The sequence below is a fragment of the Echinops telfairi genome, unplaced genomic scaffold, assembly GCF_000313985.2.
Source record: "Echinops telfairi isolate 266 unplaced genomic scaffold, ASM31398v2 ScPeMD7_60;HRSCAF=208, whole genome shotgun sequence".
Classification (NCBI taxonomy): Eukaryota; Metazoa; Chordata; class Mammalia; order Afrosoricida; family Tenrecidae; genus Echinops; species Echinops telfairi.
In genome coordinates, this window is record NW_022103958.1 from 37,179,994 (window position 1) to 37,206,672 (window position 26,679).

General features: G+C 39.6%; 1 protein-coding gene across 1 annotated transcript in view; it reads right to left on the bottom strand.

Annotated features, from left to right (window-relative positions):
• Positions 1-5,141: 5,141 nt before the first annotated feature.
• The window catches only part of PDE3B (phosphodiesterase 3B), a gene marked incomplete at its 5' end in the record, with an annotated part of 155,620 nt that continues 134,082 nt past the window's right edge, over positions 5,142-26,679 (bottom strand). Inside the window, 6 exons of the mRNA XM_004711617.2 lie at positions 5,142-7,317; positions 9,105-9,360; positions 10,860-11,021; positions 14,441-14,644; positions 18,486-18,685; positions 23,012-23,125. Of these exons, the coding sequence (XP_004711674.2) occupies positions 7,103-7,317; positions 9,105-9,360; positions 10,860-11,021; positions 14,441-14,644; positions 18,486-18,685; positions 23,012-23,125 (1,151 nt within the window). The remainder of the gene's footprint in view (positions 7,318-9,104; positions 9,361-10,859; positions 11,022-14,440; positions 14,645-18,485; positions 18,686-23,011; positions 23,126-26,679) is intronic.

A 26,679-nucleotide genomic window follows, 5' to 3' on the forward strand; every position in this document is an offset into this window, starting at 1 on the left:
GGAGCCTTTCTGTTCCTTTGAAGAGTTGCAGTCTTAAGACCAGTTCTATCCTGTCCTATAGGGTCACCATAAACTGGAATCTAATGGCAGTGAGAGTTTAAGGCAAATGGTGATTTCGAGGAAAGTGGGTGAAAATGTAGATGAGAATGTGATTGGAAATGGAATGTATTACGTGTTCATCTTTTTAAACTAAAAACACGATTTCTGAATATACACCCTTAACAATTTACAGCACAAAAAGTCTATTTTTTTTTTTAAACTAAAATTCAACTAACAACAACATAAGTATGGAGCTGAGAAGTAGTATGGCATAGTGATAAAAAGCCAGCCAGGTCGTAGTGGAAAAAGGCAAAGAAGGGGAAAAACTGAAAGGCAGCTAGCAGTTGATTTTCTGGAAGGGGATTCCTCTTCCAAACAGTGACTCTCTCCATCCCTCCTCTCCACATCCATGCCCATAGACCCAGATCTTCATCAATCTCAAGGTTTGGGCCATACTGTGGTTGTTAAAATCTTTTTTAATGTTGTGTTTCTTATTTAAATTATATTATTTAACTCCAAACTTATTTACTTTGAAATTTCTGTGTCATGTTTTGTATAAAAAGGCAAGGTTAGGGTAAAAACTTGGTGGTCGAGAGTGGACCATTTTCAGTTATTTATGGGAAAAATTGATTCGGAACTCGACTGCATCGCATCTCAAAGCTCCTTCTAAAACAGATTAGCGTCAGGTCCGGGGTTCTACTGTGTATCATACAAGGACCCTGGCTATAAGGGCCATGTAATTGACCACAACTCACTCTTATTGTTTGCTCTTTTTTTGTGTCATTCCATTTTTTATTTCTTTAACCATATCATGCATGGTTATTTTCATTTAAAAAACAACATAATGCATTATATGAAGTACTCACCTGGAGTCATTTTGGCCCCGAAGGTCCTTTGGCTTAACTAAGAACGCTCAGATCCTGCTCCTTCAGCTTGGTATAGACCCAAGACTTAAGGTCATATTTCTGTTTCGGCACTGATTAACCTTGAGTTTAGATGTGGTGTAGCCCTATTGCCCCTGCTCTGCTTGCCCTTCTTTTGTTGTTTAATTCAGAGATATTTCTATGAGCTAGTAATGAACCTCAGTGTTCTGTCCTGGGAAGGCCCTTTCTCTAATCTACTATAGTGCCGGGAGCTTACATTCATTGAGTTTTCCCCCTTACTCTTTAATTCACTGTACACCCCCTCCAGAAACATTTAATTCACTCCATTTAACATAGTATGGTTTTTGAAAGATACTTTTAAAATGTGACCCTAATGATGCCACCCGCCCAGATTAAAACTCTTCATTTCACCTTTCCTTTAGGATGAAGTTTAAATGACATGCTTTACAAAGATTTATATTGACCTACTTTGCTCTGCTAATGACAGAAATGACATCCTTGTTGCTAAAAGCAATGGAAACATATTCAGGCCTCTTATTATTTCATCTTTTAGGTAACATTTGACATTCTTGCCTATTCTTCTTAAAAGACTGTTAGCTTGGCTTCTGTCACATTTTACCCTTCGTTTTTCCTCAAAGCTTTATAGCCACTTGTCATTAAGACTCCATTTCTGGTAGCAGGGGAACAGGGCACTAACCCACCCAAGGAGAGGGTATTGTCTATATCTCCACAGGGAAAGAGGGACCAGACTTCAACCCCGCGCTCCAAGATGTGAATGCAACATGCCGGCATGAAGCAGAGAACCAGTAGAGAGGTCTGAGGGGCCGGCCCCTCCCCCTAGAAGAATTTACTTCAGAAGACAACACTGAAGCTACAGCTCAGGGAGAGAAACATGTCTGATCAGAGCACACCGGAGCAAATGCAGGGAGAGGAAGAGAGAGTGGAGCACATCCTTGAGGACCCACCAAGCCTTGAGGACGATATACCTGCTCAGAGCAGCCAATGCACAGAGAGGACCATAGGGCCAGCCCCACTATGAGACACGACATCCTTCATTGGCCCATAGCCCTACTGGTGACAACACTGGAGACATAGTGTTGGAATTGTGCCCGATCTGACCCCACCACACCGAGGCAAAACACTAAGGGCATGGAACAGAACAGCAAGGGGATCAGAGCAAGGAAGTTCCAAGGGAGTACCAAAAATAGACTTTGGGGCCCATTAGACTCGACCAGAAAACACTCCTAAAGGCCAACAAACAGACCTTGAACTATTTACAGGCTTTTCATTTTTTTATCATTTTGTTGTTGTTTTGTTTTTTTTCATTGCTTTGTTTTGCTCTGTCTTGTTTTTGTGCATATTATTACCTCTGCAGGTCTATCTAGATCAGATAGGCAGGATAAACAATCTGGAGGAGAAAACAGCGGACCGATGGTTCTCGGGGGACATGGCAGAGAGGGAGGTGGGGGAAAGGAAGTGGGTGTTAACAAACCTAGGGATAAGGGAACAACAAGTGATCCAAATTCGGCGCTGAGGAGGATGTAAGAGGCCTGGTAAGGTTTGATCAAGGGCAATGTAACCGAGAGGTATACTGAAACCCAAATGAAGGCTGAGCATGATAATGGGACAAGAGGAAAGTAAAAGGAAATAGAGGAAAGAACTAGGAGGCAAAGGGCATTTATAGAGGTCGAACTACAGGCATGTACATTTGTAAATATATTTATATATGATGATGGGAAAATAGATCTATGTGCATATATTTATAGGTTTAGTATTAAGCTAGCAGATGGACATTGGGCTTTGAAGCTAAACAAGCGGCCATCTAGCTGAGAAGCAACGAAGCCCACATGGAAGAAGCACACCAGCCTGTGTGACCACAAGGTGTCAAAGGGATCAGGTATCAGGCATCAAAGAACAAAAAAATCCTATCATTGTGAATGAGGGGGAGTGCAGAGTGGGGACCCAAAGCCCATCTGTAGGCAACTGGACATCCTATTACAGAAGGGTCACAGGGAGGAGACGAGTCAGTCAAGGTGCAGGGTAGCAATGAGAAAACATACAATTTTCCTCTAGTTCTTAAATGCTTCCTTCCCCCCACTTTCATGGTCGCAATTCTACCTTATAAATCCGGCTAGACCAGAGGATGTATACTGGTACAGATATGAACTGGAAACATGGAATCCAGGACAGATGAACCCCTCAGGACCAGTGGTGAGAGTGGCAATACCGGGAAGGTGAGGGAGAAAGGAGGAACCGATTACAAGGATCTACATATAAGCTCCTCCCTGGAGGACAGACAACAGAAAAGTGGGTGAAGGGAGACGGACAGTGTAAGACATGACAAAATAATAATAAATTATCAAGTGTTCATGTAGGAGGGGAGTCAGGGAGGATGGGGGAAAATGAGCTGATACCAAGGGCACAAGTAGGAAGCAAATGTTCTGAGAATTATGAGGTTTACAAATGTACAAATGTGCTTGACACACGATGGATGTGTGGATTGTAATAAGAGTTGTACGAGCCCCCAATAAAATGATCACACACAAAGAAGACTCCATTTCCTCTGCCTTCTAGGGTTGATGTTTTTTTTCAGAGTTCTCAACTTGACTCTTATTACTCTACAAAAACAAAAAAAGAAACCGTGTAATCTGACTTCACCCTATAGGTTCCATTGTTAGATATAGACTCTTGACTACCAAGTCTATAGCCCCAGCGTGTCTCAGAAGATCCTCATCCTCAATTTACCTCAAACAGAGTCAATCTCCTTACCCTCTGCCACACCCCAAGTCTTCTCGTTGCCTGATATGGTCTGTCTTGGTCAATGTCAGTGACAGGGGCCCAAATGAGAATCACCCTCATCCGTTTTCTCTTTCCACCACATCCAGTTAGTGGCCAGTGCCTCTGATGCTACAGCTTCCAGCTCTCAATTCCCTGTGTGTAGTATTGAGCTTCCATTTACATAGTATGCCAGTTGAAAGACCGTTATAAAGTGTGAACCTCATGATGTCACTCTCCCAGATTAAAATTCCTCATCTATTTTTCCTTTCCTTTTGGATGAAGTTTAAATGACGTGCTCTACAACAAAGCCCTAGATTAACCGACTCTGCGCTACTGCTCCTCCTCGCACTCTGTGTTCCAGCCACCTGAAGTCTTTCTTGGTTCCTCTCCATGTGGATGTTTCCTCTACATGTATCACTAGTCTCTGTACAAGCAAGGACTGCTAAGAAAATTCCAATTTTCCAGTTTTCAGCTTAAAAATTACCTTCTCCTGAGAAACCTTTCTTTCCTGCTCCAACTACAACTCTTACCCACCTTCCTGCCCCAACACAAACCCTCGTGAGACAGTCAGATTAGCCTCTTAGTTACATAGTAAAGGAACCAGAGTTGGGCATGTTCATCTTTTATATGAAGTCCGTTTCTGTGAGATAATGCAATCTAGAGAAACAGAGGATATGTCTGATTATTTAAGTATTACCAGAATTCTTATAAAAACAAGTACAGAAACCAAGAGCACCAGCAAGGTTAGTGATGGAAATAAAAGAACCAGGCCTTCAAATCGTGAAAGAACTCTGCAAAGTGTGTTTTTATGGGAAAACATGTCTCACCAGACACACAGATACAGAGCACGGAAAGATGATTTCCAAGATCAGTGACTTAAAGTGCACAGTCTGGTGAAAAATTGTTAGAATAAAATATCTAATTCAGCTGTAATCAAAATAGGATCTTTTGCATGGTTTACAGCAAATTCTCAAGTAAGATTCCACCTACTAGGACTGTGTATATTTAATAGAGTCTCACATTTATTCATTAAAACGATGAGTTAAGAATTTCTGCAAGGATACCTTTCAGTTTTTTAGGGGTAGCTCTTGTTATGTACATCAACAAATTAGCAAGGGTTAAATAATTTTTCAAATTTTAATAACTTTAAAACATTTAAAAATGAGTTTCTAGTCTAATAGTATCTTCAGTAAAGTGAAAACATTCTTCTTTTGAAAAAAAAAATCTAAAGAACCTCCAATACCAAATTTCAATAAAATAGAAAGCATGGAAATTGGATTCAATTTCACTATGTAGATGTGCACATGTATGAGCTGATAAATATGCACTTACATGGATTTTGCACGAGAGAACACAATAGCAGAGAAATACTTCTGTAGGATACGAAAAAGTACGTTGGAGAAATATGAACACGATATATACATGGCAAGTTCAAGCTCGTTAAATTCTCAATTAAAATTTTATTACTCAGGAATATATGGTAGGATCAGTTTACAAAGGATATGGCAATGGTAGTTAAAGTGTCAGGAAGGAATGCAACACTTCATGTGTCTAATAAATAAAGTTTAGTGATTCATTAAATATGATACCGTGTAGGATCAAAATTACAACACTTCCCAAGTTCTTTAATTGCTAGCTCTCAGACAAGCCAAACCTTCTATGTAGGTAGGATATTGCCTGTTTTAAACTTTTAAAAAATTACCTTGGAAAATTAATAGCTTCACTGTATATAAAAACCACAATGAATCCCAAAATAGTTTATACTCTGATATGGTCTCCATGAACAAGGGAAAATACCCTAGCCTAACATCTTGCTATTATTTTGGCAGTTCATTCTATTGTCAAATGTCTTTCATAAGTAAAGGATATATCCACACCCTGACAAATTTACACACATTGTAAATATGGTCCATTTTCTTTGCAATCACCTTAATCATGTGGTTATCTAGTTATGTTCTTTTGTGTGAAATGATTTACTGAAATACTTAGATTTACTGTGTAAAAATTAAGGAAGTTCCCTATTGATCCAGAAACGAGACTTGCGGTTGGGCTTTAGAAGGACTGAGTAGTCAGGGAGTCGTTTCTGTGAGAACGTCGGAGGCAGATGGAAATGAACAGAAAGGTGGATGTCAGTTTTACAATCACTCCACACGTGGCACCTACGATAGGGATCTACAGACAGCCACATGCACTAATTTACTGAGTGGACATGGGCTGTAAAGCTTACTCTGTCTTTTGTTCTTGATCTTTGATAGGCTTACTTTCATCCAGTTCTTCCTTATTGCCAAAGGCAGAAACCTCCTTTATCCTCGGCTTAATTAGTCTTATCTAAGAAGAGAGAAAATGACGTTTCACGAGAGATTAACACCAACATTAGAACTTGTTTTCCCCTAACAAATCTGTACTGCGTTTAACTAAATGCTTAAAGTTACTAATCCTGAGAAGTAAAAACAAGAATAGTTTGGATTAAAGAACACAACCCCTTCACTGTGGAACCTAAACAGCTTTAAAATTCTACCATTGAACATAAAGTCCACGAGACTGGAATTCCAACTTCGGATGGCCACGGCAAACCTGAATACAGTGAGTGGAAATGAAACACACGATAGCCCATACACAGCAAGTAAAAGCATCAGAAATTGATGCACCTGGGTTTTGTTAAAAACAAAGGGCACTCAGTCTTCGTGAATCAATCTAGCTTGAGAGAGCGATGCATGGAGCCGAGATCCCTCAGGAAGGCAGCACTGGTTCCTTTTTAGATAGGCACAGTGGACTTTTAAAAAACATTCCAAGGTGTAAGACACAGTTGGACATCCGATGAATCCTGTTTTCGTGACAACAGAGTGTTCTGGCCACCTTGGAGGTGGAAGTAAGACACTTGAGTTCGTTGGCGTTATAGCTACCCTTCATGAAAACTAAAAAGCTAACACAACCCATTGCCATTGAATTGATTCCAACTCAGGGCAACGCTAGAGGGCAGAGTAGTACTGCCCCAGGTGGTTTCCAAGGCCAACATTCCTGGAACAGACAAGACTGCCATGTCTTTCCCCGCTGAACTGCTGACCTTTCGGTTAGCAGCTGAGTCCTTAGCCGTGTGCCACCAGCTCATGAAAAATAAGAGCTTGCTATTCAACAAAGCAGCACTATGAATCACCCAGAGAAGGCATTAAAGGCTCTGGAACACGGGTCAACTCAGGCCAAGCTCTAAGAACAATTCTCTAGTCCAGGTGGTGAAAGTGCATTGGAGTGGGAAACTGCCAGCACAGCAGGGATCCTCTCACAGTATTAAGGCATGTCCACACAGGAATGAGTCCATTCGACGTCTGCACAGTGAACATGAGGCCGTGATTTGGGACACCTGGCTCAGCCTGGGGCAGGGGGCTTCTTCACTGTGCCTTTGCTTATTCACACTGTCGCTCTTCCTCTTCATCGGCTTCTTCAATGACCTGAATTTCATCTGCTTGAGGTAAGGGAGAATTGTCCACCTGCAGTTTGTTCCCATCAGCTTTACATTTTTCTTCTTCCTCTATGATGTCCTTCCATATCTTATGGTTTTCAGTGAGGTGGTGCATTAGTTGGCAAAACACTCGCCGTCTGCCTTTCCTTCTTTGTGGTTCTGTCAGATTTAAAACAGACATTTTCTAATCACAGCAACATGATTCAACCATTCACTCAACCAAGATCTGAGGGCCTATTCGGTTACAGGTGCATATCTAGTCACTGAAGTGCTAGGAGTGAACAGTATGGTCACAATGATCCAGGCCTTTGTAGAACTCACGTTCTGGTGGAAAGACCCAGACACGTGAAGAAGCAGAATGCAAGGCTGTTAGATGGTGGTATTATGGATAAAATAAAAGAGAGGCGAGTTTAATGGAAGGGTGCTGGTGGTGGTGGCAGTGGCACTGAAATGTCAGATGATAAATAATGGCAATGCAAATTTTAAAACCAGCATTTGTAGGATGTTCTAAGTATTGGATTGGAGGATTAGACTCAGTTAACCAACGTTTTGGTAAGTACAGGCTACAAATGCCTGATGTATGAGCAATTCCTATGAACTCTTTGGTGCAGGAACTCAAACGGGTTCTGGCATGGCCACTGAAGCAAAATAGTAATAGACTGGAATTCGGACAATTTGGAGGATTCACCGAGGCAACCAGAATGGGGAGATTTAAGGGTCAAAGCCCTGGACTGGGAGAGAGTTATAGAGAGCCCTTAACAGGAACCCAATGCATGAGATCGAGTTAGTGGTGGGAGCCCTCATAGAACTGAGAGATGAGTGGTGAGCTACTAATTGCAAGGTCAGTGGTTTAAACCCACCAAGTGCTCCTGAGGAAAACAAGGAAGTTCTCTTGGTGGAGAGTCACACACGTTTGAAGCCCTGCTCTAATGTTATGTAAATTTACCCTAATTTGCAAACAATGGAACCAAAATCCTACTCTCAGAAATTCTTCATCACAATTGTCTTCACTTGCTGCCTATACAGCTTTTAAATTGTTGAAAAGGCTCTGGGTTATTTTCTCATGGACAAAAGTCAAGCTAATTAAGAACCATATGCATCTGATCCCACTGACCTCCAAATTCTTAAAGACACAATTACGAACAAATCCCATTCATAACCTGGGGACTGCTTGTATTAAGTTTAAGTTTTAAAGCCAGTCCAGTCAACCTTTCTAAGTAGACAGAGAGTAATGGCACCCTAACATTAACACTGCTATGCTAAATTTGAATACGAAATGTTTGAGTGGGCGGTTCTTTGTATATTTGTTCTGATTTAAAGCACAATTGCAAAAAAATCCAACAGATGCAATTTAAATCTTACTTTAAAACATCTGATGGAATCCACAATGACAAAGGCAGCACGTCTCGTTTGCCTTTCCCATTTGAACTTTCACGGGAAAATAGGTCAGTGTGGTTTGGTAATCCATAACACTACAAGCTTGGTTTCCCACTAGGGTCATGGTATTGTTTTCTCCCAGTGAGCCATTTTTCAAATTTGTGTGTAGGGCAAGATGAATGGGCTACATTGGAGGTTGTGGTCCTCAGCTGCCTGGCAGGGGTGAGGGACTCATTCGGTATTGGGGAGTGCTGCCGTGAATGGGCACTCATACAAGGACCCACCTACTTGCCAGACGAGTGACAGCCTTACTGACTGATAGGTGGGGATGCAGAAGGAGCACCGCTCAGGAGATGTTACTCTAAGAGACATGTAATAAGAATGCTTGTTGGGTGACAGGGTAGTATGGTACCCAGCAGTTATTCAAAATATAGTCTACTGAATGGGAACATTTAGTAAGTAGTCAAACTACTCCTGAATCTGTATCTTGAAACCAAGATCTAAATCCAAATTAAGTGGACATTTGCAATTACATCATTAAAGAAATGATAATATCCATGTGTTCTTACTAGGATTTAGACGGTCTTCCATTTCTTCATCCTCTGTATCTAATTCTTCACCATCTTCTTCCTCATCATCACTTTCTGTGTCCTCGTCCTCCTCTGCTTCAATCCACTGTCCAGGGAGCAGACCAGCAGCATCATAGGAGTTACACAGGGGGCCCACTATGTGGGTGATGAAAGATTCTTGGAGTTTTGCTAGTTGAGGTGAGGAACGATCCATGAAGGGGCTGATGGGTAGTCCAAGACTTGCTTCTTCATCTCCCTGATCATGTTAGCAAGAAGAGAAAAAGTGTAACTGATGGAAGCACAACTAAGCTGTTAAAATTATCTTGGGTGTTTGAGTTGACAAAGCCTACATCAAACTACCAAGAAGCCTTACCGAACACCTACTCTGTCACTTCAACTATAAGACATCCCCAGTGTTTGAGAAATCCTAAACAAGGCTAGTCTCACATTCTGCACCCACCTACAAAACTCTGTCATGCAAACTATAATTTCTCTTTCTCCTGATGGAAGATGAAATAAGTTAAAATAAATTTTTTTTTTCTCGTAGCTCTGGTTGTAATTCAAATGTGCAGAGTTGAATTTTGCAAGTGCATTTCAAATTACTCCTCCTGCTTTTGCTGACACGTTAACTTAATGAATCTAAATCAGGAGAGCCAATACTTACAAAAGGTCGAAGAAAAGCTACTGTGATTGAAGGGAGAATTTTAGGCCCAGAGTCCCAAAAGCCTGCCGCCTGCCTATTGATATCCCCACTGTGGCTCCTAGAGTTCTAAAGAGCACACCTAGAAGTCAGCCAGACGTGGGTTCAAAACCTGACTTTGGGCCTTAATCACCTTGAGAAACTTTTATGTTTCCATGATGATACAATATGGTATTGGGTAACTTGTGAACACCAAAGTATAGATAATTGTGTTGCGCTAAGGTGAATGAAAGAGATCATACATTTACTGGTTGTTCAATACAATCTAGGGGATTATATATATGATTATGTAGGCACAATTTCACCATTCCTACTCAGGACAAGTAGCAACTTTTCATGAAAAGAAAACTCTGTTGCAATGGCCTCACTTGCTAGCAATCTTAATATTGCCAACAAGTGATCCCAAGTCCAAGGTCAAGAAGTATCTTTGATATTTCTGACTTAACAATTTAAGAGGCGCTTGAGGAAATTGTGTACTTTACATTGTAGTGAACCTTAAAATTAAGGGGGGTGGGAATTGTACAGGTACTGAAAATTTTAGGGTTTTTTACATTAAGAAAAGAGCATGTTTATATCTCTGAAAACCACTAAATATCTACTCTGTCTCTGTCTCTGTTTCCAGGCCTCTGATTTCTCTTTTTTTTTTCCTGTCTGGATTTCTGCCCTGTTAATATTTCTATGCCAGGTATTTAGTCTTTCTCTATCAGAAAGCAAAAATGAGTTGCTATTATTTAAATATATTCTGCACATACCCTAAATCATTTTTTTAAAACACTTCATATGGAAATTATTCTAGATAATATACTTTCAGGGTTAAAAGAGACATAATGTAGTCTACCATCACTCCTAAACGCAACAGTACACTCACCCACTCACTTCAAGCAATAAGCTGACACGATGCTAAGAACCAGAGCAAACGCAATCACTAACTCCTTTTGGCCAAAGCAATTCAGATTTCAAGTACTTCATCTCAAGCAATTAATGTCCAAATCTTAGAGAGTACTTTTCATGTGACAGCATCTTTAAAAGCTGAACTATCTCACATGGTAACTTACCTGCTCATAGAATTCATTCACTATGCCTTCTGTCCACTTCAAATGCAAGTCCCGAGTTTTTGCTGGGCCGTTTATATCTGCCAGCTTGATGCATAGCTGGCACACCAAGAGGCGATCATTTTCATTACTCCATTCTATCCCATTGCTATTTACGTCATTGGCCTGTTTTGAAAAAAAGATGATTATTTTAGGCTCTGAGGCACACAGGATTTCACCCAATCATCTTAAGATTGTTTCCTGTGCAAATGGTATGTCAGCAAATGTGTCTTCAAATCAGTCAATAACACGTGCCACTACCATGCTGATTACATTTCCTATTTGACGCATCATTTTGTTTCCGTGGAAGCAGAACTCTTTAGAAACTAAATAAACTGTGGATTTCAATGTTGTGATTACCGCAGAATCATTTTATATATAATGCATAATACACATTGATATATCTAATATGAATGTCATGTGAGAGTTAGAGGTAAATTATATTCCTTTCTCAAAAAAGGACACTTAAGGAACTAAGGAGAACTTGGCTCTAATTATGAAAGGGAATCATGATAGAGTTGAAAACACATGTCTTAGAAGTTGACCTCTCTGATTTTAAATTCTGACTGAGCCTGACTTAATAATTCAGTGTGTAACACTGGAAAAATTACTTAGCTTTTTCCAGCCTTTTTTTTCATGTAAAAAATAGGGAAATGATACTAGTATTACTAGTAATATTCCAGTTTAGACTTGTAGGGCTTATTCCAAGCACAATGCTTTTAAACATGTCTCTAAGATCAGTAGATGAGCTCAGACAAGTCTCTCAGTAATCCTCCTGTCTGAGTCTTGTCAGGGGGTCTTCAAAAACAACCAACCAAAATAAAAGAACACTCTGCCAGGACATAAAATTAGTTTGAAGTCAGGGCAAACATCAAAATTTTAACACAACTCAAGTGGACATCGCCCTGCATCCGTGAAGCTTTGTAACCAGTGGATGGCATTGCAGCCTCCAAAGATAGCAAGCAGTCTTTAGATGGAGCAAACATGTTAAGGAAGGGGGGGAAGTCTTCCAAGATGAATTCCAGGAAGAAAGGTCAGCTCGGAAAGTATGGCAGGTACATTACAGGACTGTAAGGGAGTGATCTTGATATTATTTTTCTCCAAGGACACAGGATTGCTCGCAAGGACTAATTATGAATACATTTCAAGAAAATTAAAAACTGCACTGGTGGGGAAAAGGCCAGGAAAGTTGTGCTGAAAAAGTTTTTCCCATCACGGCAATGCTCCTGCTCATTCTTTGAGGGTAGCAAGGGTTGCCCGGTGCGGATTTCGTTGGGAAACTGTGCCCCATCCACGCTAGGGCCTGATCCCGTCCCTTCGGACCTTTCTTTTTGTGCTCCCCAAACTCAAAGAACGTTTCAAAGCAACACAAATGGAGTCCCTCAAGCATGCCAAATATGCCATTTTGACATTCTACTGTAAATCAAAGCACAGAATTTTCAGGGAAGGACTAGACCAGCGGTTCTCAACCTATGGGTCACGACCCCTTTGGGCCTCGCCTAAGAAAACACATATTTCCCATGGTCTTAGGTCCGCCCACATGCAGATACGCCCACATACGAGTACCCGGCATGAAGACTGTTACCCAGGCTACACCCTGCTGAAAGACAAATTTTCATTTATTTGTAATTAGAAATACATATTTCACAATATATAATCACAAATTGTTTTGTGATTAATCTCTATGCTTTAATTATCTTGAACTTGTTGACAATGAAAATACAACCTGCATATCAGATTTTACATTATGATTCATAACAGTAGCAAAATTACAGTTATGAAATAGCAACAAAAATAAGTTTATGGTTGGGGGTCACCACCACATGAGGAACTCTATTAAAAGGTCGCGGCATGAGGCAGGCTGAGAGCCACTGGGCTAGATGGATGGAAGTCCTGCATGGAGGATCTGTAGAGAAGTAACAGCTTCACATCTGGATGTTTTTGTTTAAAATAGGGTTCTATGGTTTTGTAGCAATATGTTTTGACTACTCATCATATTATTATGGAGATTTTAAGTGAAAAATATCTAATTCATAATAAATGGCAGATAAATCATAATAGTATTATTTAAATAAATGAGCAATATTATTATTATGTAGGCAAATACTGTGCCTTTTAAGAACTCAAACAGCCACTTAAAAAAAATGAAGAGGGAGGGAGGGGAAAAATGAGGACCTAATGTCGGGGGTTTAAATGGAGAGAAAATGTTTTGAGAAACGATGTACAAATGCGCTTTACACAATTGATGTGTGTATGGATTGGGATAACAGTTGTATGAGCCCCTAATAAAATGTTTAAAAAAAAAAAAATGAAGAGGGTGAATCAGATTAGTGATTTTGAATTTTATTGTGCTGGTTGTTTCTTTGCATCCCTTTGTCAAAGGAAAATTTTTGTAGAATATCAACACAGGAAATAATTTTTAAAAGCGCACTTTGGGTTGAAACAGAGTAGGAGGTCCAGAACTTCACTCAACAAGCATTTTTCTTGAAAGACTTATTACTTATCCGGTAAAAGATTCCTCTACCACTGGCAGAAGTCTCTGAGAACGGAAGTCTCTAAGAAACACAGATGCAAAACTATTGGGACAGATTTTTTTTTCCACCTATAAAAACTTCTACTCTGTCTTAAATACTTAGACTTTTTTATTAAATAAAAATACAAGTTAATATAACTACACAATATAAATTTTAAGGGGCCTGGCTTTCTTGCTAACTATTTTAAACATTTTATAAATATCAAAATCACACTATGTTAGGGTTTCCTTTTTCGGTGGTGAGCTGGTACCCCTCCTATGTTACTAGTCCCTCGACCCTAAGGTGCAGCTTCTTCTAGGTCACTGAAGTCATTAGGAAAGGAGCAGCCTCCTGCCAGCAAAAGGGGGCATGCTTCCTTCGGACCCCCAAATGTCTAAGAGCTGGAACAGACTTCCATTAAAACCACTATCATGTAGGGCAATGAATCCGGATTACCTAGTGCATTTGAATTCCGTAAGGGTAGCACCTTTTACTTCCTCATTTTTCACTTTAGCTTAATACTGAACATAGTGGACAATGCCAACAATTATTGAATGAATGAATTAATCACCAATGACATAAAGTGGAGTAAATAGCCTCCCCTGTACCAGTAAGTTAAGAATCACTAATATAAAAAAGGTTAACAGTTTGGCGGGATAGGCTCCTTAGAAACACATCTCTCATTTCAGGTAATGTCTTACTTGGCACTGTATACAACTTTCTGAAATTGGCCCATGAAAGCTTTAGTCATAATTCATTGGTGTGTGGTTATGTGAAAGAAAATCACAACAATGTAAAATCTATACATCAGATAGGAAATACAGTGAGCAATGGCACTTCAGGACCTGTTACCATAATGGCAAAAATGTTTCATCTTTAAAAATATATAGGTATACATATATATAATATCAGACACTTATTGTGACCTCGTGAGTATTAATGGTAACTGAACATTAAGGAACACCTGTTATCAGTAACACTGACAATAATGATCTGCATTTTTTCAAACAAGCATTAATTTGTGCAACAAACCTTGGCATTGAATTCGGCAAGGAAATCAAAATGCTTTTTAAGATCTGTGGCAAGGATGGCTTCAATGACTAAAAAACGAAAGCGCTTGAATTCCACATGATCAAGATTGTGAAGAAAGCTGAACTCTGGGCCAGAAAGATACAGATTCCAAGCTGAGGCAGCATGATGATTTTCAAGCACAGATCTGTCGTTGTATAAAACTGCCTGAAAAGGGGAAAGAGAGAGGATTAGTGCACGCTTTCCCTGCCACTGAGTGGATTCTGGTCACAGCAACCACATTGAAAGTTTCCAAACTTGAAATCTTTCTCCCAGGAAGGCTGGGTTTGAATCCTATGATCAGCCAGGCATTCTGCCGGTACTTGGATAGCTGGGAAGGAAGGTCGTAATAATTTTAGAAATGAGTAGGCTGAAGGACAAAGACATTGAGGGATTCCTTCCTTCTGGGGCACACATGTAGTAAGTGAAAAGCTTGATTAAAAAATTAACAGTTATATTTTATGTGTCTTGTTGTTGGGAATATACACCACAGAACTATACCCATTCAACAATTGCTATATGCCCATCTTGGTGACAATAATTACATTCCTCAAGTTAGGCAACCATTCCTACTTCCTTTTCTAAATTGTTCCAGCCAAATTTACATAGGCTCACTACCCCCACAGCGTCCCACCTCATCTTCTGAGTTGCTGCTGACATTTGGATCCCTGTGGCTAGCTGATAAGAGCACCAAGCTCAAGGCAGACAGATGTTTCCACTCACCAAAGTCACTGCCATTGGGTCTACGCTGGCTCTAGTGACCCGACAGGACGGAGTGGAACTGCTCCTGTGGGATTCCGAGACTGCACCGTTACGGGAGCCGAAAGCCTCATCTTTCTCCCTTGGAGCAGCTGGTGGGTTTACACTGCTGACCTGGAGGCTACACAGCTCAACACGTGAACCTCATCAACGCCACCAGGACACGTTCACTAGCCAAGTTAAACCATGTTTTTGGATTTAAGAAGACTTCTAGGGAGAGTTCTGGTTGAAAGTTAAAAGTATCTCAAGGCAGTAGTTTCAGGTCTCCATTCCAGCTTGCATGGTTCCAGGACTTCTGGACTCCATGAAAATAAGAGGGGAGATGTTTGATGTCAGATTTGTCTGACTCCAAAATACAAGTCTTTCCAGATATCATGCTGTCTCCAAGAGATTTAAAGTTGATATTGTGAGGCCTACATTATTTAATTAGCAAACTATCTCAGATACAAGGTTATCAGGGATGAAGAGCAAGTTTAGAGATCGGTTTCTGTTTTATAGCTAATATGGCATCAACGGTGACGGTAATGAATGAAAAGGAAGCCAAGGGCTGTCCAAAGAACTTCAACAAGACTCTCCTCCTGAGACAGTGCCTGGCCCAAGACGTGTAAAGCAAGCAAAATCATAAATCCTCTCGTTAAGATGGCAATCCAGGTCTTGGAACGACTGACTTTTTCCCCACCTAGCCCCAACGGAAGAATCTGATGCGCCTCTTCGGTGCTCAAGGACTTTGTGATACAGATTCAAAATCATCAGATTGCAGAATTCCTAAAACCTCCTTCAACTCTAAAATTAAAACAAAACATATTTACATTGTTAAAAGAGCAAATTAACTACTAAATGAACTCCACTTTCAAGTTGTGCAAGACCAGGGATGGGAATAATAATCTACTCCTATTTTTACAGCGCTTATCTTGTTTAGTGAGAGAGAAAAGGATAAAAACAGAATATAACCTTTGTTAAGATATATATTCTGAGAGCTTAATTAAAAATTAAATTAAGTAGTTCTACTTAATTAAGGCACGCTGTTGTGCTGTTGTTAACACTGAGCTTCTAACCAAAAGGTCAGGGGTGGGAACCCACAGCTCCACTGGGGGAGCAAGATGTGACAGTTTGCGTCTGTCAGGATTGCAGCCCTGGAAATCTGATCACACCGCTCTAGTCTGCTGGACAGGGCCACCCTGAATGGGAATGGAGCCAAAAGTAATGAGGTAACTTCATATTTGTAAAAATATAGCTAAAACTGAGATTTCAGAACCAATTTTTTAAAACACCATGTGATTTTTTTGTAAGCCATGATATGATCTAAATGTTTCAATGGGCCATTTAAAAGTATTTCATAATAGGCTTAAGACAATTTCTAAATGTAAATCTCAAAGAGAAAGAGTAAGCGTCAAAGACTTCCTAAAGCACGAATTTATATTGACTAGGAATGTGACTACTTCATGCTCAGTTCTGATGAAGAGTGAGAAACGATCAGCACAATTTTGTCTGTTCAGAAACCAGGAATGCAACTCTTGGCTCCACAAAGCACAGTGTACAGTGAGTTTACCTGGGGTCCGCCCAGCAGGGGACCCCACTCACTGACTCTCTCGGCAGAGTTTGCCTTTTGCAAAGCAGCACCTCAGATGGCCTTTCTTCAATCCTTCCTCATTTGCACTAGGCCTTTGAAGCTTCCAGTACAGTGATTATCTCTAGATTCTACTACCAACCTATACTTTGCCGTATTTTAGATTTCTTTGATCATTTCAAAGGGTAATTTAGACGGTGAAGAAATTCGGAGTTTGCTCATTTCTTTTTCTGATCTCACTGGTTGGAGGTTTATTATGTCAGAAAACCTCACAGCTTTATCGGACTGCTGTGTGTTCCAGAGAGATGGAAATGTGGCAGGGATTCAAGCAAGAAGACTTAGGTGAAGAAGCTATATTTTTTGCTTAAAGATAAATTAAAATAGCTAAAATCTCTAACTAGTTTTGCTTCCATTCCATCACTCCCCATTGCTTCATCTATAGACAATTAAAAAATGTTTACAGACAATTTATAACCATGAGAAATTAGGGGGAAATATGTGTAATTTCTCCCCCCAGAATCTTACAAAATGGGTAAATATTAATAGCTAGATTGAAATCCATCAATAAGATACCAGTAGAAATCAGGAACTACTCACACATGTTCTCTCTCATACATGCACACATACAATGAATCCATTTCTTATTCTGAGTAGAGAATTTATTATATTTTTTAAAATGACAGTGTATGAAAGAAATAGAAATGAGAAGCAATACATAAAATGGCTACAGATGAAGAAGGAATCAGAACTGACAGAGTGATAAAGTTCAAGAAGTCAAATCAATTCAGCAGATCATTACTGATCACCTCTCCTTCCTTTGTAAGACATGAGGCTGGAAACACAGAGATGGCATTTCAGGAATCGCCAGCCTAAAACACTCACAGCCATACTGAATTCGACCTAAAACCATTACTTTTAGTTCCAAGTCCTAATGGCTAAAGACTATTAAATTACAGTATCTGTTTTTCAGTTTTGAAGCCACCTCTTTATGCAAATTGTGGCTAAAAATGAATGTTTCACCTTATCAACTATATTGGACACAAAAATGATATTGTACTCAAAGAATTTTCACATACACTAATATATTCAGATAGGTGTCTTAGGATTTAGGTGTCCCAACAAAAGAAACCAACTTCATTATAGCTTCCGGACATGAACTTAGCCAGAAGGAAGAGTATGTCTTAGACCTAGTCCAAGAGTTTTATCAACTTGACAAAATGCGAAAATGTAGACAGCTTGCACCCCAGAATTTCACAAATCAGCGAATTACTAACTAGGTCCTTTATTTGCTAATTGAAGAAGGTAATGTTTTCCCAATCCCTAGCAGACATGGTGCCCAGACTGTGTGTTACTATCCAATTAATTACATCACAGGGTCTTGGGAGAGTCTGGGTGGTACAAATGGTTAATGTACTTTAGCTACTAATGAAAAGATTGGCAGTTAGGGACTATTCAGAGACACCTTAGAAGAAAGACATGGTAATTTACTTCCAACAAGTCTGCACTAATTCTGCCACTAAAAACCCTATGGCACGTTCAAGTCAGCATCAGCTGATAGCCACCGCGAAGGTGTCAAGAGTAAGATGGAATGGCGATGCGATTCCACTGAAGAATTGTTTGCAAAGAGGTTTGAAGCATGACTGTAAAACTTCAAGCATAACTTTCTGGAGAAGTACTTCCTACCTGAGGGGCATTTGTGGCCACCAGGAAGGCATTTGTTCGCCCTGGGTGGTCATAATCATGCATAGCTGCTGCCACATAAAGAGCCATCAATTCCAGGGCAGGGATGTTTGCAGACAGGCAGCCATAGCTCCCATCTGGAACAGAACAACTCTTCGATGAGATGAAAGAAGTCCGCCCGGGGTTCATTCTCCCATCAGAATCTGAGGAACAACAAAAACAGAACAAAAAATGACAGCGACATATAACTTCCCCACAGGTAATGTAAGTGTGCTGTTGTTATGGTTTTTACCTTACCTAAGAAATAGACCCTTGAGACCATCTTTGAGAAGCATGCCCTTAAACCGGTGCAAAGAGACTTCAAATCGCTCGTGGAAGAATTTCATTACTTTTTTTTATTCCCCCTTTCCATGAACATTTTGAAGCCCTCTGTATACAGTTTCCATTGCAGATGCTAATAGAGAGGAACAGTGTTAAGTAGGACCCTGAAGCCATTTACTTAATAGGCCCATTAGGATTCTCCACAGTTGCCATCCCAAGGATTTTTAAACAAAATACTTTAATGCACACACATACAATCTAAATGCAGACAAGCAATAACTATTTCTTGATCCTGAGATAATTATAAAGATAAATCATTATTTTCATATTGTTTAGATTACATTTCAAACCTAAAGTGGGATTTTGTTATATTTTTTTAAACTGAGATTTTAGAAATATTCACTGGAACTATTTTCAATATAATCAGAAAAAAATCTATACTCAAACATATGCATAAGGGTATATTTAAACACTGACATTTCTAATAAAAAAGACTTCAGTTGTTAGCATCAAAACCAATAATTTCTTTTCTTTTCTGTTATATATATTCTGGATTTGCCCTAGAATTTCAAAATATATCTTAAAGTATCAAAAGTAGTAAAAGATATCCTTTTTAAAGTCCATAGACTTGTCAAATTCTGATTTTAATATACAAGTCTGTGAACATTTAGTATGAAATCAGTAGTAAAAATAAGAAAATAGCTAACAAAGAGTTAATTAAATCTAATTATTTATGCAAATATAAAACTATCTTATTTTCTTTATTTCAGAAAAAGGTGATTCTTGTAATTGGCTGCCTGACTTATAAGAAGGTTTCATTAAAAGACATCTAGATGAGAAAGGCAGAAGTAAAACTTTTATTTTCAGATGATATAATCTTATATATAGAAAACTCCAGTGAATGAGGGGGAGTGCAGGGTAGAGACTCAAAGCCCATCTGTAGACAACTGGACATCCCCTTACAGAAGGATCACAAGGAGGAGATGAGACAGTCAGGGTGCAGTATAGCACCGATGAAACATACAACTTTCCTTTAGTCCTTTAATGCTTCCTTTCCCCCACTCCACTCCATATCATGACCCCAATTCTACCTTACAAATCCGGCTAGATCAGAGCATGTACAAGGGTACAGATAAGAGCTGGAAACACAGGGAATCCAGGACAGATAAACCCCTCAGGACCAATGAGAGTACAGATACCAGAAGGAGAAGGGGAAGGTGGGGGAAGAGAGGGGGAACAGATCACAGTGAACTACATATAACCTCCTTGGGAACAGACAAAAGTGGGTGAAGGGAGACGCCAGTCAGTGTAAGACATGAAAAATTTATAAATTGTCAAAGGGTTCTGGAGGGAGGGAGGGAGGAGGGAGGGGGAAAATGAGGAGCTGATACCAAGGGCTCAATTAGAAAGAAAATGTTTTGAAAATGATGGCAACAAATGTACAAATGTGCTTGACCCAATGGATGGATGTATGGATTATGATAAGAGTTATACGAGCCCCAATAAAAATTTTTTCTAAAGTAAACTCCAAAATAGTTCATTAGAACTAATAAAAAGTTCATCAAAGATGAACTTTTATAAGCCCAATATGCAAAATCAGTTGAACACCCAAGTAATGAGGCCCCTTGATTTCCAAGACTGGCTGTTCAGAGTGGCTCTCATGGGCAGGACAAGGGGTTACCCACATCCATGGTTAACTATTCATAAGCTACCAGAGCCCAAAAGCTAGGACCTGTTTTTCAAAAAAGAAAATAGTTATTTGAGGAAGAAAACTTGGTTTTGCAAGAAAACTCTGAGGATTTACACTCCGGTTTTCTTGTAAACGTCTCTCCGAAGTGGCCCAGGGGATCACTGTCTGCCAAAGACACTTAGAACACTGCTTGGTCTACCAGGAGTCAGGTGCCCAAGTTGAAGAGCAGCTTGCACACCACCCTGAAACTGCTTTTCAGCCTTCTTTTCCTTTGGGTAGCACATAAAAGTCATAGCTTTACAGTTAATGAACATTTCATGTTTATTCCAACTATGTATTCAGAAAATGGATGTTTAGGGAACTAGTGCTATGAGATGAACCAAGACCCCCAATCCATTTTTTACCTCAATTCCATAACCCCCTCCCCAGCTACTGGATCAAAGTGGTGTTTCACTCCCCAGGAATTCATGTTGAAATGCATTTCTGAACATCCTGATGAAGGGGACACTCCTGGGATGTCTATTGAGAAGCAAGCGAGAAGACCTATACTCAAGCGGTTCTACTGCTGCAAGCCTTCAGATGCCTCCCTCTGTGAGACACAGTATGGAGAAGAAAACAGTAGATCTGGTAGTCCTGGTTATACTCTAGCTCATAAAACAGGTACTAGAGTTTTCTAATCCACTCGTCTATTGATGGAAATTTGGGTTGTTTCCAATTCTTTGCAATCGTGAATTGTGCCACAGTTACCACTGGAGCACAGAGGACTGGTTGTGGTCTATTTCTTACCTCTTCAGGGTATATGCCCAGTTGAGGGATAGCTGGGTCACAGGGTGGCTCTATTTCCATTTGCTTTAAATATTGCCAGATCACTGTCCACAGATGTTGGACGTATCTACAAGACCCCCAGCAGTGGAGGAGAGTTCCTGTCTTGCCACATCCCCTCCAACATTTGTTGCTGTCTGATTTTCTGATCTGAGCTATCCTCAAGGGCGTACCTCATCATTGTTTTAATTTGGATTTCTCTGATGGCCAATGATCAGGAGCATTTTCTCATGTTGATTGGCCATTCTGGCCTCCTCCCTAGTGAAACGTCTTTTCAGGTCTTTTGCCCACTTCCTCAGGGCGCTAAGTGTTCTCTTTTTGCAGGATCGAAGGGTATTGTAGATTTTAGTAATAAGCCCTTTGTTGTGTCATTGCTAAAAATCCTCTCCCAATCCATGGGTTCCCTTGTTACTTTCTTGGTTGTCTTTAAATGCATACAGGTGTTTTATCTCTAGCATATCCCACTTGTCGATTTCAGGTGTGTGTGTACCCTACCCTATTGCAGTTAGCCTATGTAGTCCCTGAGCCAAGATCCTTAAGTTTGTCTGATTCCTTCAGTGATGGTTGATAGTTTGGAGGTTTTACTTCTAGATCTGTGATTCACCTGGCGTTTGTTCTTGGGCATGGGTGAGGTAAGAATCTTGTTTCATTTTTCTACAGGTGAATATCCATTGTTTGCAGCACCACTTGTTAAAGTGATGCTTTTGAGGCCCTTGTCAAAGATCAGTTGTCTTTATGCTGATGGTTTTATTTCTGGGTTTTCTGTTCTTTTCTATTGGTCTGAGTAGCTCTCATTTTACCAGCACTACGCTGTTTTGACCACTGTGGCTGTGTAGTAGGTGTTAAAGTCAGGTAAAGCGAGCCCTCCAACTTTGTCCTTTTTCTTGAGGAGTTTTCTGCTATTTCTGGGCTTCTGCCCTCTCCATGTGAAATTGGTGGTCAGTTTTTCCAATTCTTTGAAGAAGGCTGTTGGTATTTGAATCAGGATAGCGTTAAACTTATATAGTGCCTTGGGTAAGATTGACATCTTTACTACATTGAGTCTTCTGACCCACAATCATGGGAGATTCTTCCATTTGTGGAAGTCACTTTTGGTTTCCTGTAATAGGGTCCTGTAGTTTTCCTTGTATAAGTCTTTTGTCTTCCTGGCTGTCCCTAGACATTTCCATTTGTTTTAGCTATTGTGAAGGGTACTACCTTCTTGATCTCCTCTTCCATGGTCTTGTTCGGTGTATACAGCAAACCAATAGACTTCTGTTTGTTGATCTTGTATCCTGCCACTCTTCCATATTCCTCTATCACTGTCAATACTCCTGTTGTGGAGCTTTTGAGATTTTCAATGTACAGAATCATGATACCAAGGGCTCAAATAGAAAGTAAATGTTTAGAAAATAACAATGGCAACACATATAACAAATATGCTTGATGCAACTGATGTATGGATTGTTATAAGAGCTGTAAGAGCCCCCAATGATCTTTTAATAAAATGACCTTTTGATAAAAAAATTTTTAAAAGACAGGTACTAGATTTCCAAGTTTCCATGCCATTATTACACATCAAAACTTATACAGTAGTCCTTTACATGTAACAAGTTATTTAATAAAAATTTTAATCGAACAGAGTTAATAAACTGAGACAGCTTAATTAATAATTTCTAATCAAATAATTAAATGAAAGATTTGTGGAAGGAAATACCTGGTTCATTGCCTGATCCACGATCATTGTGGGCCTGCTGAAAACCAGGAATTGGCCGTGTTGTCAGATACCAAACCGCATGTAAGACGTCTGTGGCATGTATTCGATTGTGATCTAAAGTCAGCAAAGTGTTTTATAGAAATGATCATGGTATGTTTCACATAGGACATTTTTAAAATACAAGAATTTTGGAGTCCTACTCTAACATCAAAAATAAAACACATGACTTCTCACAATTCTAGTTTGCTTCATTTACCCTTGAAGTGTCTTGATGTGGTAAAATGTTTAAAACCCTATATATACACTATAAAAATCTAGCAATGAAGCTAAATAAAAAGGCAGAGTAACTAGGGCTAACTGAGAAGCATTGAGAAATAGGCTGCTATTTTAAAAACATCATGTAGACAGATTCTGGATTCTGGAGTCACCATATTTATACTCAAAACAGAATAGTTACAAATTCTGGATATTTATACTTACACACACACACACACACACACACACACACACGCACGCGCGCGCGTGCATGGACACAAAGCTAAGATGAAAAATATCTATATCTCAGTATCGTTATAAGGACTAAATACTATGGTACAAGAAATCACCTGATACCGTGTCTGAAACACAGTATGTGCTCAATAAAGCACTGGTTTATACAAATAACACTATGGGGAAAGGTCCTGTTAAAGCCTCTAGCAGTTAGGCAGATGCAGAACTGAAACCAGCATTGCTATTTCTAGGTTTGTGATCTTGGGAAAGATCCTTGACCTTTTATTTCGCACCTAGAAAAGGTAGACCATACAATTCCCCATGAAGATCACATGAGGAGATCTACAGGAACCTAGTGATCATAGTTAGAGTAGATACCCAGGGAAAGCTCCACAATTCAATAAATGCTTTATGAGTTGCGGGAAACTGAGAACTGGGAAGAAAGTATATGTGGACAAATACTCTACACTCATATTTTAAGGAGTCTGGGAGCCCAAGATTCTCGTGGAGGGAGGCCTTCATGTCTGTGGGTTGGAGATGCATCCCAGTTACATTCTCCTAAGTAAAAGTTATTTTCTGCAATGTCCCCCATAAAAATGCCAATTTTCAGGTGCTGTTTGCAAGCACATGGTTGCTATTATACCCTTGAAGGCTCTCTGCCTGAAGGGTGTGTGCCCTCAAAAGCGATCTGACCATTTAACCCTAAGTAGAGCCCACTCCCTTCTGATAAGGATCACAGATTGTTCCCCTAGAAATAAGCTTCAGTACACTTAAGGTCAAGCCAGCTCAGAGACAACCAAGGGGAGGTGGTCATCTTAACTCTAGAACCGCCCATCTTGTTACGTATGGCTCTTCCTGTCACGTGTATGCCTCTAGTACCTCTTTTTCCTGTTGTGTGTGTACCCCTAGCTCGTCTCGTTCCTGTTACATACGTGTGTGACATGGCCTGCATGCCCGAGGTTATATACGATAAGCTTGTGAGAGAATACATTCGCCCCTCACGCTGGTTCTGGTTGCCATAGAAGAGGTGAACATTTGCATATCTTGTCTGTTGTTCTTTTAATTTAACTGTCAGTTACACAACCGCCACTTGGACCCATTTGGTTGTGGAAACTGGTCCCCCACAATGAGTACCTTCTGTGTCAGTGGTTCTGAACCTTCCTCATGCCGCGACCCTTTAAAATAGTTCCTCATATTGTGGTGACCCCCAACATAAAATTATTTTCGTTGCTATTTCAGAACTGTCATTTTGCTACTGTTATGAATCGGGCAACCCCTGTGAAAGGATCGTTCCACCCCCAAAGGGGTCACGACCCACAGGTTGAGAACCGTTGCTCTAGGCATCTTTAGCAGATGACACAACACTGAGTGTTCGGGCTACAGAAATGAAATAGTGTTGACCCACTAGGAGTTTAATTATTATTGATTCGAATAACAGCTTTTGCTGAACATTTATTACGTACCATGAATTCTGGTACATGCTTACTCAGATTACTTTATATTATCACTTCCCAAGGGGATGTACTATTAATTCCATTGATGAACTTAGAAGCTAAAGTTCAGAAAAGTCCATCCCAGACTCCATGCTGTTAACTGATAAGCCCTTATTAAACCTGACAGCGAAGCCCCTTTACTGCCTCTTTCTCTTTACCTCCTTTCTTCTGGTGTCCCTCTGACAGCATCACTTCATTCCATTTCTAAAACTCAGCTATTTTGTAAAATGCATATTTTATAGGTGGAAATTTTAATAAGTAAAAATAATCTTAAATCATTCAATATCATTATCAATGAGTTAATTCAATTTAAGAAGTTGAGCTCTCTATATGTAATTAACTTCCCAAATACAAAATGTGTCCAAACAGAAACTACAGAATGTCTCAACACAAAGACAAAGCTGTACCTTTTCCTAAGATGAAATGCGCTTTCTATTCTACTATGAAACCAAATAGACAGTAAAGATTATCCTACAAATCAGAATACAGTCAAAAAGGACTCTCAAGGATAAATGTAAAACATTTTAAAGTCACAGATTTTCTGAAAGATCTGACATTTAATATTATCAATCATTTAAAAGGTAATGCACTTAAATTAATTATTATTGACATGTAAATATGTATACCATCTAGTATTAAAGTGAAAAGGACAGGTTATACATAGGTATAAATATTATTACCTATTTTATAATAAATAAATTTACTTTTTAAAAACAGTGTTGGAGGATATGTAAGGGTAAGTCAAAAGGTATCATTACAACAATGATAGAAACCCTTATTAAACAAATGCTTCAAAATGTGAAGCTATTGCTTCTCGCCATATGCTCCATCTAGGTCTATACATCAATAGACACTGTTTTCACATCTTCAACTTCTGCCTAAAGAATTCGGTATGCTCTTCTGTTTATACCAAAACAAAACAGCCCTCAGTGCTGTGCGCCAATTCCGACTCCGACTCAATCCTATTTCATAGCGACCCTAGGGACAGAGTAAAAGTACCTCTTGGGGATTCTGAGATATTTGAATCTTTCCGTGGGCAGAGAGCCTCACCTTTCTCTTCTGGAGTAGCTAGTGGGTTTGAACCACTGACTTTCCAGTAAGCAGTTCAATGTGTAGTACATAATGCCATAGGGTGCCTTTAATTTACACCATTCCATGTCAAAATGGCAGTTTCGACACCCTCCAGGAATTCAAATAATGTTCCTTTGAAATGTTCTCTGAGTATGAGGAACAAAAAGAAGTCTGAATGGGCAAGATCAAGGCTCTAAGGAGGATGGCTCAGGTTTCCCAGTGAAATTCTCAGAGGACAATCCATGCTGCCCTCAAAGAACGAGCAGGGACATCGTCATGATGGGAACAAATTCCTCAGCACAAAGTTACTGGCTTCTTTCTCACCAATTTAAATTTATTCATAATAAACCCTTATGATCATCCTGTCCTTTTAGAGAACCTATCAGGATTACCCCTTTGTAATCCTAAAATACCATCCTTACACCTTCAGAGCTGATCTATAAGCCTTGAATTTATCTTTGAGGTCTTCCAGATCTTCTTTAAAATACTTGATTCATCTGAAAATAAGTGTGTAATGTAGAACAGCATTCCTGAAACTTGTTGCAAAGCTTCAATTATTTGGGCAGGTGTCCACTTGAGCTCTATTTAAAAATTAGTATTCAATCTTACTAATTT